The sequence below is a fragment of the Myxocyprinus asiaticus genome, chromosome 34, assembly GCF_019703515.2.
Source record: "Myxocyprinus asiaticus isolate MX2 ecotype Aquarium Trade chromosome 34, UBuf_Myxa_2, whole genome shotgun sequence".
Lineage (NCBI taxonomy): Eukaryota > Metazoa > Chordata > Actinopteri > Cypriniformes > Catostomidae > Myxocyprinus > Myxocyprinus asiaticus.
The window spans coordinates 18460315-18473011 of record NC_059377.1 but is presented as its reverse complement, the minus strand read 5'-3'; the positions used below and the strand labels follow the sequence as shown (position 1 = coordinate 18473011).

Here is a 12697-nt window from a genome sequence, read left to right as displayed (position 1 = left end):
TTTCCTCCAAACATAACGATGGTCATTATGGCCAAACAGTTCAATTTTTGTTTCATCAGACCAGAGGACACTTGCAAACTGTAGTCTGGCTTTTTTATGGTGGTTTTGGAGCAGTGGCTTCTTCCTTGCTGAGCAGCCTTTCAGGTAAGGCTGCAACTAATGATTATTTTGGTAATCATTAGTAATAATCTAACGATTATTAGAATGATTATTCGACTATTCGGACGATTATTGCAACGATTAATCATTAGCTCTAAACCGACTATTCAGCTTGTGCCCCGACTTAAAAGGCTGTATTATACGTGCTTGTTAACAATAAAGAGGACAAAATCATCTTTTAAAAATACCTCTAAATGACATTCACTGAATTAAAGGGAAAAAATACTTTTTATTATGTTTAATTCAGTAAAAATTTCACTACAAAAAAAATCCTATTGTTATCAAGTGTATTTGTCTTTTTTTCCATTTAAAATTGTCTAAAAATCCTTAAAACAAGATACATTTACTTGAGAAGCAACATATAAGATATTTAGATTTGCTTTAAGAGAATGTATCTTAAGTGTATTTTGTATACAAGTGTATTTTTTCACTTGGATATACTTCTGCGAGTGCAGTAAAGACAAAATACACTTGTATTCAAGATCTGTTCTCTAAAAGCAATCTTATCTTATATGCTGCTTCTCAGGTGAATGCATCTTTTTTAAAAGGATTTTTAGATATTTTAAAATATTTGTATTTTTAATATTATATTTAACATTCTCAGATAAAAAAAATAAATATTCTGCAGTATAGCTGCAAAAGAAAATGTACGTTGTTTTAAAGGAATTTTAGATATTTATATTGGAAAACAAGCCAAAACAAAAACAAATAATTTGTTTTATTTTTTGCAGTGTATAATGGGGCGAAGACTACCCTCTCTCACCTTTTTGTTCACTTCAATCCATCTTTAACTCACAAAAAAACAAACTCTCTCTCATTAATAAAGCTGCGTTTTGCCAATTTTCTTCACGATAAGAAATGCACAGTGACAAATATATTATGATTCAATAAGTCGCCATTGCGTTATAATCTAGCTGCATTAAGCACGCGCACTCTAGGGACGAGCGTCCCCGCAACAGAGTGTACCTCAGCCGGGTGCAGTTTCAATCTCTCCCCCTTAGATCGGGACACTTCACGCAACTCATAGAAGAGGTGCAGACCGCACAGAGAAATGCCAGTTTCCTTATTATTTTAACTTTATTAAAGCTATAACGCATTAAATAGAACTACATTAGAGATGTAACGCCGGGGTGTTTCCTTTAAAGACGCTCGACACGCAAGTTTTGCTTAAGCTGAGCGTCAGCTCCAGCTCTGCTTATTCCACAACAAGAGTGCTTCTGTATTTACTTATTTTGTATTTTTGCATTATAATTCCCTCATACTTTGCGATCTACATCACCTGAAACTGTCTGGAAAGTTTTTTTTCCTCAGTCAGGCGTGAGCTGCAGTGCTGCTCTTGTGTGCAATCATTAGAGTTTCATATGATCTTATGTTACGTTAAGATCAAACGACTATTCGACAATGAAAATTTTTGTTGACAATTTTTTATTGTCGACGTTGTCGATAACGTCGACTAATCGTTTCAGCCCTACTTTCAGGTTATATCAATATAGGACTCGTTTTACTGTGGATATAGATACTTGTCTACCTGTTTCCTCCAGCATCTTCTTAAGGTACTTTGCTGTTGTTCTGGGATTGATTTGCACTTTTCGCACCAAACTACTTTCATCTCTAGGAGACAGAATGCATCTCCTTCCTGAGCTGTATGATGGCTGTGTGGACCCATGGTGTTTATACTTGCGTACTATTGTTTTTACAGATGAACATGGTAACTGATTTCTTTTGATTTTCCCATGATGTCAAGCAAAGAGTCACAGAGTTTGAAGGTAGGCCTTAAAATACATCCACAGGTACACCTCCAATTCAGTACACCTCCTATCAGAATCTAATTGGTTAATTGCCTAAAGGCTTGACATCATTTTCTGGAATTTTCCAAGCTGTTTAAAGGCACAGATAACTTAATGTATGTAAAATTCTGACCCACTGGAATTGTGATATAGTCAATTAAAAGTGAAACAATCTGTCTGTAAACAACTGTTGGAAATATTACTCGTGTCATGCACAAAGTAGATGTCCTAAATGACTTGCCAAAACTATAGTTTGCTAATATGAAATCTGTGGAGTGGTTAAAAAATTATTTGTAATGACTCAAAGTGAATGTAAACTTCTGACTTCAACTGTATCTTATATTAAGGATGGTTAGATATCTCACTTGGTTTGACTAAAGCTTTGATATAGACAGGAATACATCATTTGGCATGTATTCCTTAGGGGCCGTTCACATGGAAGTCTATGTAAACACTGCGGCGTTAGACGGACGTTTTTCACCTTTACGCCGCGTCTCACTTTCACCACCAGCGTCTCGTGTAGGAGCGCCGCGTTTTTAGACACCGTGTTAATTAAAAAAAAAAAACAACTTCAACTGTTAAAAACGTGTCCCCGTTGCGTTGCGTCTCGCGTTCGGTCTAAACCAAAGTCTTTCTACTAAGCCAGTCCACTGTTGTCCATCTTTGGAGCGCTCTCGGGAGGCTATTTCCAGTCATGCCAGTGCAGCTCCTATCTACTTGAATGGAGAAAGACCAACATCTTAAAAACGGTTGGTCACGATCATGATCTAAGAACATTTTTCAAATCAATTTTAAAATCTGACAATAATAGTATCATAAATTGTGATTCTTTACCTCATATTACGCTACAAAACGCAGTTTTCCCGGCTTGTATAGCTAATGCGCATGCGCGTTCTAGGGTTGATTGACAGGTGACGTTTGTATCTAAAAGGTGATTGACTCTTTTAACTGTAAGGCGGGGCTTTCTTTCTACATACGTTGACCGTTGGGCACTCAGAGCGCCTTGGTTGAGAGTTCCAATTTCTCCCATTAATTTTAATAGAAGTGGCCTGTCTCTGCTAAATACTCTCTGGTCTAAACGGCCCCATAGAACGAACATTTTCGATTAGTTTGGTCTTGCATTTTCAAGCATTTGAAACTGTTGCAAATGGCTTTACCAACACGTTATTTGACCAGAAATGGGACGACTGAATAAATCAGTCAGAGAAAGCCACTGTCTAAATACAAATATTATTTATTCTGTCTTTTCCAAATTATTTTATAGAGAGACTTTTATTAGAAAGGGACGATTTCCAGGATCTCGCGAGAGTGTGCTTGCATTTGAGCAGCTGAGCAAATGTACTCAAAATCAATTGATTTCTATGAGCTGAACCCACAAATTAGTCCTTTAATAGCTGAAACCAATGGAAACTAATGTTTATTGTTTAGGTCAATTTTAGCCAACATTTTATCACTCTGAATATTTAGTTAATTTTAATATGGAGGTAGTGGAGACAGCAGAGGAGCTGTTAGCTAAGCAGCATCGCAAGGAAAAGAAAGATATGCAAGGTAAAGCAACAACATGTGTCTTTAGGTAACCCTTCACCCAAGTATTAACTAGATGATATTTTAGTGATTTCGCTTAAAGACAAAGTGTTTTGTTGATGGATGTGTTAGTAAACGACATATGAATATCTCTAATACTACTGTCAATCTAGATGTGTTTTTGTTTCTTAGCAAAAATACAAAGTATGAAAAATGCTGTGCCCAAAAATGACAAGAAGAGGAGGAAACAGTTGACTGAGGACATTGCCAGATTAGAGGCTGAGCTCATCCAAAAACACGAAAATGAACTGAAACAACTTCAGATCTCTTCTACGGTACATAAAACGGATCATCTCACGTTTGTACAATTTAAGAACCCATTGTTATTATAAGGTGTGTGTATAACGTTTTCAGCTCACCATTAGATTTTTGTTGTTTCAAAGGCAGAGGAGGTTTCAAATACATTGGATTCAATGAGCTTGTCAAATAATGAGGAAAAAACAGATGCAACGCAAGCTAGGACATCTAAAGCTCAGAAGAGACGGGTGAGTTCAGCTGCATTTGTTTGTGGTTTTAGGTGGCATTACATTAAAGCAGGGCTAGTTGTCACGGGGGTGGGGACAACCAGCAATGTAACATTAGTAGTGTAACTACATAACATGTAGTAAATAAATACTTGGGACTGAAAACGGTTCAAGAAACGAAACCCGAATACTAAATTTTTTTTAATGCCGAACGTAACCAAAAACATGTACAAGGTCCCTTTCAATTGTTCCGGTGTCATGATAAATGGAGTCCGCCTGGTAAATTGAGTCCCCATGGGGGTAACTGTTTGTAATGCCTGAACAAAAACTTATCAAGGCTAACTGAAAAACACAAACAACAACACATCTTTAATTTCACAATCTATAAGTTCAGTTATATATTATTATGTGATTATGTTAAAACTGGCACTGCGATTTTTAATCAGGCACTGAATAGAGTACCCATTAATTAGCCAGTGGAATTGCTCTGATGTCATATGGGGTCTCCATTTATGACTCTGGTGTTATGGATTGACTGGGAATTGTGTTAACTGGGGATGTGCGCGTGCACGCAAATCATTTTACCTGACTTTCCAGCAGATGTCGGAGGCGTCAAATGCGATTTTCCACGGAGCACAGATTAAAAAATGTTTTTCACGTTATTTAGAATTGTTGGAATGAATGTTAATCCGCTTTGAGTCCTTGTTGTCTGTTCCTGTGTAATGGGCGCAGTTTAAAAGAAGTTTACCATGTTCTCATGTCACGCTTCACAAACCACTGCCACTTTTACATGGGACGTTCATTTAAATGGAAACTGAAGATTAAACTTGTCAGCGCATTGAAGTCTAACTGTAAGAATTGTCTTTGCATTTAGGCAGAGATTTATGTAGCTATATTTGCTGTGTATTTACATTTTGAGTTGAGCAGCAATATCGCTGTAGTTTAAGTTATGCTGTGACATGTTATGAAGTATTTTTAATTGTTCTATTATTTTAAGTGACATTGCTGCAGGATGTTGCACAAACCAAACATGAGACTTGCTGCTTTTTCCATAAATGCTGCCTGAAGAGTGTGATGACCCTGTAGTCAATATGAGTGACGGTAAGCAATCCATAGTTATGTCTATGAAAGATGCAAATACCGTACCCTAAAATTGTAGATTTAGTGACATACTCCAATTCTGAAACATTGAATTATCCAAGAGTGATGTAATGAAGCAAATTATGATTTATTTACAAACTTGTCCATAGTTAACAGGTGAGACACACAAGTATGCAAAACAAAATGATTAACTTTTGTAGACACACAAATTCAATACATTTTTATGTGCATGCTGCACAACTGTATTTGCCAGCTGTGGAGGGTCTGCCCACACAGTCCCTGTGGAACCATCTTCCACATTCTGTACATTCAATCTGAGGAAGGAAGCATGAACAATACAATTGGGTGATATGTTACTGGAAAACATTTACTTTTCAGTTTGGACTTTGTATGTATGCAGCTCTCCACAAGAACGGCACAGTTCTGAAAGGTCATCTATAACAGATGGATAGTCATATCATGCCCAGAACACTTATGTGGACTATCAAAGCTGTTTAAATGCTGTCATGCTCACCAGTTTCTCTCAAAAGCCTTGTAGTAATGTCTTTGCGCATCTCAACGATGCCTGCTTCATCTTCAGAAAAAGTAATTTCTTCCTTCAGAAGTAGGACCTCTGCTAGCTGATATGAGAAATTATGCCATACATGAATTGTGTCATTATCAGTAAATATTATAAAATATTAGATAAAATAATTGCCATTGCTTACTTTGCAAACAAATGCACCACAGGATGTGATATCCTGCTGAGTGGAATGCACAATTGTGTGGCATCCCCACCTTGAAATGTGCAGACCCCTCATCCTCATGAAAGATCTATGAAACAGAAAGTGCATCTGTCAGTAGGCCACAATTCAACAACAGCATGTTATAGAATGACAGATACCTCCCTCTCAGTTCAACGGACTTTACATACTTTCCTTGTAATCTTTATGTTTGGTGCCAAAAGGGTTAATATATATGGACTTTCCCATCTTTGGGTACATTGCCTTAAGGAAGAAAGAAGAGTATTAAGAGTCTCATTAGATAATTGTTTTTGGACACAACTTTTTTGGTCTCCAGTTATGAATAAATTAAAAAACTTGCAGTCACTTACTATAAATGTCCAATGGTTGTTTACACAAACTGCCCCAAAAAGCACATCATACGTGGATGGATCCAGCTAAAACATCAAGTGGTAAAAAAATAAATAAAATACTCTACTAATATGCAATAATTATTTTGGGTTTGTGTTGAAATGCAACTGCCAACTACCTTTTACAAGTCTTTTTGGCTTCCTTTTCAGAATGAGGTCGTCTGATAGGAATCTTTTAAATATGCCTTTTACTCTCCTGACATTTAATCGCTCTGCAATGTTGTGGAGAAATTTACAACCTATTTGCAGAAAGAATCAAAGTTTTAGATTGTTATCACAAAGAATTGAAACACATATATACAAAGAAAGCCATCTGATTGCATTTGTAACCATGTAAAATGTATTTGGAGAATTCATTAATCTTGCCTCACTTTCTAGCTGTTTGCCCAGTGCCAGATCCATTATGTTTTGTATAGTTTATAGGGGCCCATCTTGCTCCACAACAGATGTTGTTTCTTGCCCTCCATATATCACATATCACTATGAAAATTAGCACAAAGAAAAATACTGAGCTATGGCAAATGAGTCAAATGTTGTCACTATTTAGTATTTACCTTGCTCTCCAGAATTTGTAGATGCTGGAAAGGTGTCCGATGAGCAGGATGGATGTTTTGTCTGTGCCTTTTTTGTGATCTGGATTGACTGGATAGCGGGCTGATGTGAGGGAAGAACCTTGGAACAACAAGGAGTGGTGGGGCTATTGTTTTTTGGAGTTGACAGACTCTTGGTGGGACTGCAAGGAGGAAGAGGACTGGGTGGAGTTGATGGGATCCATCTTTTTGGAATGTGGGGCTCTGGCTCCACATACTTTTTTAGGTGGTCTGTATTGAATTTGATTAGTGTTTTCCCTTTCGATGAGACCACATCAACATTTTCCCCCTCAATTTTCATGACAGTGGGGGGAAGCCATCATTGTGGCACCATCTGAAGGCCACATTGTTTAAAAAAAAAAAAAAAGTAAATTACTGCAAAGTTTTCCCCATACTACTTGATATTTGGGAGAGTGGCACAGTATCCATGTGAGGTGCCAAATAATGAGGTTAGTATGTATAGTGTATTTTAGTATGACATGATATCCTAATAGGCATATTTGTAAGAATTGATTGTAATTGTGGATATGTTATGCTTATGTCAGTCATGGAAAAGCTGAAGTTGTGGTTGCCACTGAGCAGTTGTCAAATGGCTTGCATAAACAGAAGACAGATAGTATGAAAGGATAGTTTGAAAGCTGGAAAAAGGAATTTGAAAAAAATTCCAGGAGACAGAAAGAAAGAAAAAGTGTAAGAAGACAGTTTTGTTGAGGAACTTGTGATAATGGAGCGAAAGGGAGGAAAAGTACTTTCAGGCCTTTGCATCTCCCATAGTTAAAACTACAGTCTGTTCCATAATTCATATTGAATTCAGGGTCATCACACTGAGAGCATTTATGGAGAAAACTGCAAGTCTCATGTTTAATTTATGCATCATCGTACAGCATGGTCAATTCTGAATAGTTAAAGACTTCGTTACATGTCATTTTAAAGTACCTTGAATGTCACCTTGAAATGTAATTATGCCATACACATGACATGAATAGCTCCAGTTATGGGAATTGTGAAAAAGCCTTCACATGTTCATTATGTTCATTGCACATATTAAAGCTCATCGCTTGTTTTCTTAGAACTACTTTTGAGGAATATAACTGGCCTAAAGAGAGACCAGAATGGAAAATGAGGACAAGGAGTCATGGATTAAGAGTGTTTACTGAAGACACAGTGTTCTACACACTTCCACTGACAGACGTCGGACACATCAATGAGTTAATGGACCATAACTCTGAGCAAAATGGATATACCATTACTTTTTAAGCATACAGTATGTAAAATCAGTAGTTGTAATTTCTAAGATTCTGAGAAGTGACAGAATCAGAACATTCCACAATTCCAGAACTGTTCCAGACATGGAGTTCTGTTCAACTTGAATGATGTAGGGGGACAGAAAGTAATGATAAAGAAATTGTAACTCTCAGTAGATACTTCCTAATCAATTGTCAACTATTGGTTGCACATCAGTCATAAATCCAAGCTTAATCATTTTATCAGAATTTTCAGAGTTCTCTTACATAGTCGCATGCCTTTTATAACTCCAAACAAAACCTGCAATCCAATGACACCATCACAAAGAACAAAAATCCTTCCCCCTCCAATGTTGAATTGAATCAAGATCCAGCTAAACATACGCCTCATTCTGGAACAAAAACAAGAGGATGGAATAATCAATTCACACAATTATCAAATCAAACTGACATAAAGTTTTGTTTATTATTTTGTAATACTTGTTATTGGCTACATAAGTTACCTTCATGACCCTATGCATAGTTAAGCTTTATGTCCAAGGTAGAGGACACAGAGGCATACACTCTGTGACAAGTGTCAGTTGCTTGTACAATGAGATTTCAAATAATAAAATCAGCAAAGTAAAATCACATAAGAACAAACACAAACCAAACAAATTTAATTTAAACAGCCAAGATGTGCTGTCATATGCGATCAGAACACATGACAGTAAACTGCAGACACATATCTGCCTATGACATTGTTGCAAATTCTTACAATTAGACTTCAATGCACTGACAAGTTTAATCTTCAGTTTCCATTGAAACGAATGTCCCATGTAAACGTGGGCGTGGTTTGTGAAGCAGATCTATAATTAAAACAAAATTAAACATTAATTAATTAAAATAATTTGCATAAGATGATATTTAGTCCAAACGTGCCCACGCAGTGTGTGCAGAAGAAAGAGATTTAGGATATTAATTGATTTTAGATGGCCTGATGTATATTTGAAGTATTTACAATATTTTTGGGGATATATTTAATATTAAGAATACATTTATTGAAAATATGTTATTTTATATAGGCTATTGTATATACAATGATTTCAATGCTGATAATTTCCCCACATGGGAAAAATAATAATAATAATTGCTTATGTTTTTGCTAATTTTGGGTGAGACAAGTCCTTTTAATTGAGCTTGTTTTTCCAGACCAGGTAGCTTGTTTTTCTTGTGAGATCTGGCAACTGGTATATCACCCACCCTTAGCACAGAGCACTGTTATTTGAAAATTACTAACCATACTTCTTGTTCTAACCAGTTATCAATTGGAAAGGAGGCTGTGGAATGCCGAAACTGGAACGAAATAATACAGTTTCTGTTTAGAATGAGCTGAAATAAATAACATTTAATTTTTATTCCCTGCTAAATATATACATTTATTTTCTTCACTTGATTGGCCTATTTTAAGGCTTCAACACATAAGCAAGTGTTCAGCTTTAACGTAATTTTTGGGAATACTGATCGTCTGGCTTTCCATCATATAAATCTTGTCTAATGCTTTTATTTAACTTGCATCTGTTGTGTTTCTTAGGACAAAAAGGCTGCTTTTGAGAAGGAACGGGAGGTGCGGATCGCTGAGGCAGAGGTGGAGAATCTTACTGGCTCCCGTCATCAGGAGGGTCTGAAGCTGAGACAGAAGCTGGTGGAGAGGCACCTTCAGGTCAAAGAGATCTCCTCTGATGGACACTGCATGTACCACGCTGTGGAGGATCAGATGATGGAGCGAGGCTGCTCTCTCAGCCTCAAAGAGCTTCGGGCTCAAACAGCTCAGTACATGAGAAGCCACTCCGATGACTTCCTGCCTTTCCTTACTGACCCCAATACAGGAGACATGTACACTGCAGGTGAACATCAACACTGTTCAGTGGTGCTTTATTCAAAACACAGCATGATTTACTTTGGATTGGAATATATATATATATATATATATATATATATATATATATATATATATATATATATATATACTATATAAACTCAGCAAAAAAACAAACATCCTCTCACTTTCAACTGCTTTTATTTTCAGCAAACTGTGAAAATATTTGTATGAACAAAAATATTCAACATCTAAAACATAAGCTGAACAAGTTTTTACAGACATGTGACTAACAGAAATGGAATAATGTGTCCCTGAACAAAGGGGGGCGGGGGTCAAAATCAAAAGTAACAGTCAGTATCTGGTGTGGCCACCAGCTGCATTAAGTACTGCAGTGCATCTCCTCATCATGGACTGCACCAGATTTGCCAGTTCTTGCTGTGAGATGTTACCCCAATCTTCCACCGAGGCACTTGCAAGTTCCCAGACATTTCTGGGGTGAATGGCCCTAGCCCTCACCCTCCGATCCAACAGGTCCCAGAAGTGCTCAATGGGATTGAGATCCGGGCTCTTCGCTGGCCATGGCAGAACACTGACATTCCTGTCTTGCAGGAAATCACGCACAGAACGAGCAGTATGGCTGGTGGCATTTTCATGCTGGAGGGTAATGTCAGGATGAGCCTGCAGGAAGGGTATCATTTGAGGGAGAAGGTTGTCTTCCCTGTAACACACAGCGTTGAGATTGCAGCAATGACAACAAGACCATGACGGACCCTCCACATCCAAATCGATCCCGCTCCAGAGTACAGGCCTCAGTGTTACGCTCATTTCTTCAACGATAAACAAGAGTCCGACCATCACCCCTGGTGTGATATTCGGATGTACTGATCCTGTGCAGGTGTTGTTACACGTGGTCTGCCACTGCGAGGACGATCAGCTGTCCTTCCTGTCTCCCTGTAGTGCTGTCTTAGGCGTCTCACAATACGGACATTGCAATTTATTGCCCTGGCCACATCTGCAGTCCTCATGCCTCCATGAAGCATGCCTAAGGCATGTTCACGCAGATGAGCAGGGACCCGGGGCATCTTTCTTTTGGTGTTTTTCAGAGTCAGTAGAAAGGTCTCTTTAGTGTCCTAAGTTTTTATAACTGTGACCTTAATTGCCTACCGTCTGTAAGCTGTTAGTGTCTTAACAACCATTTCACAGGTGCATGCTCATTAATTGTTTATGGTTCATTGAACAAGCATGGAAAACATAGTTTAAACTCTTTACAATAAAGATCTGTAAAGTTATTTGGATTAAAAAAAAAATTATCTTTAAAATACAGTGTCCAGAAAAAGGGACGTTTATTTTTTTGCTGAGTTTATTTACTGTATATAGTTTTTCTTTGATTTCATTTAAGGCACTCAATTTAGGTGGGATTTCTTTTTTTTATTTTTATTGGCACATCATAAAGCCAAGTGCAATTAGTCCAGTTTTCAGCAGCATGTAAAATACATATGTAAGCTTTTTATGATATGAATTAGTGAGTTTGTAACATAAGTTACTTTTTCTTACTTCAGATGAGTTTGAGAAGTACTGCAGTGATGTGGCAGACACAGCTGCTTGGGGTGGACAGTTAGAGGTAATATACATGTCCTATAAATAATATACATCTATAATATCCACTTTTTTATATTGTCCACTATTTATGATTAATTACATCAATTTATTTCCTCCATGACAGTTGAAAGCCCTTTCACAGGTCCTCCAGCTTCCGATCGAAGTTATTCAGGCAGAGTCCCCCACTATTATTATTGGTGAAGAATATGGCAATCCACCAATCACACTCATGTAAATACCTGCAATTTGTTTATTTTATTCATTTAAAAACAACAAAGATTATATACATAAATGCATTCCAAACTGCTGTACTTTAAAGTAATTTCACTGTCTCTTTCAGTTACATGCGGCATGCATATGGACTTGGTGAGCACTACAACTCTGTGGAACCCCTGAAAGATTTAGCAAATGAGGAAGAGGGCTGATCCAATCAGTGACGCACATTAATACAGTATATGCAGCTGTGCATAATTCATTAGCCTGTAGAAATGGATCTACTGAAATTTTGTTCAGTTTTGATTGGAGCAGCTAAATTGAACTTGTTCTCTCAAGATGCTCATAGAAGATGCTTCAATAACACAAGGCGGCAACTTTGGTTGCAGTGAATAAGCTTAATGTAATAATAATCCATGCTTGCCAATGCTATTCATGAATTGTCTGAACTGTATTATAATGTGCATTGTGTTGTTTACAAAAAAACTACATATCAGCATATATATATATATATCATATAAAGTAATTTGCTCTATGAGGTGCTGGATCATGTAAAGTGCAACATGCTGAATTCATTGTCTTGGAATAAAAATAACTTTTTATCAAAGACATGCATCACTCTTTTAAATAAGTTGCCTGTTCTGTCTGTCATCTACAGTGCATTCAGAAAGTATTCAGACCCCTTCATTTTTTCACATTTTATGTTGCAGCCTTATGCTAAAATGCTCTAAATTATTATTTTTTCTCACATCAATCTACACTCCATACCCCATAATGACAAAGCAAAAATCAGATTTTTGGTAACTTGAAAAGACTGAAATATCACATTGACACCAATGTTCAGACCCTTAACTCAGTTGAAGCACCTTTGGCAGTGATTACAGCCTCAAGTCTTTTTGGGTATGATGAAACAAGCTTTGCACACCTAGATTTGGGGATTTTCTGCCATTCTTCTCTGCAGAT

At 37.1% G+C, this 12697-nt stretch overlaps 1 protein-coding gene across 2 annotated transcripts; it reads left to right on the top strand.

The window, feature by feature from the left end:
• The first annotated feature begins 3244 nt into the window (after window positions 1-3244).
• otud6b (OTU deubiquitinase 6B) lies at window positions 3245-12341 on the top strand. Of its 2 annotated transcripts, none has more exons than XM_051671311.1 (7): window positions 3245-3494; window positions 3663-3805; window positions 3914-4015; window positions 9635-9947; window positions 11482-11543; window positions 11646-11752; window positions 11862-12341. In XM_051671311.1, exons 1-7 carry the CDS (start codon window positions 3425-3427, stop codon window positions 11944-11946), a joined length of 882 nt encoding a protein of 293 aa, XP_051527271.1. In that variant the 5' UTR covers window positions 3245-3424; the 3' UTR covers window positions 11947-12341. The 2 variants fall into 2 exon arrangements, with proteins under 2 accessions (XP_051527271.1, XP_051527272.1); XM_051671312.1 differs by having other exon boundaries at window positions 3644-3805.
• Window positions 12342-12697: the final 356 nt, after the last annotated feature.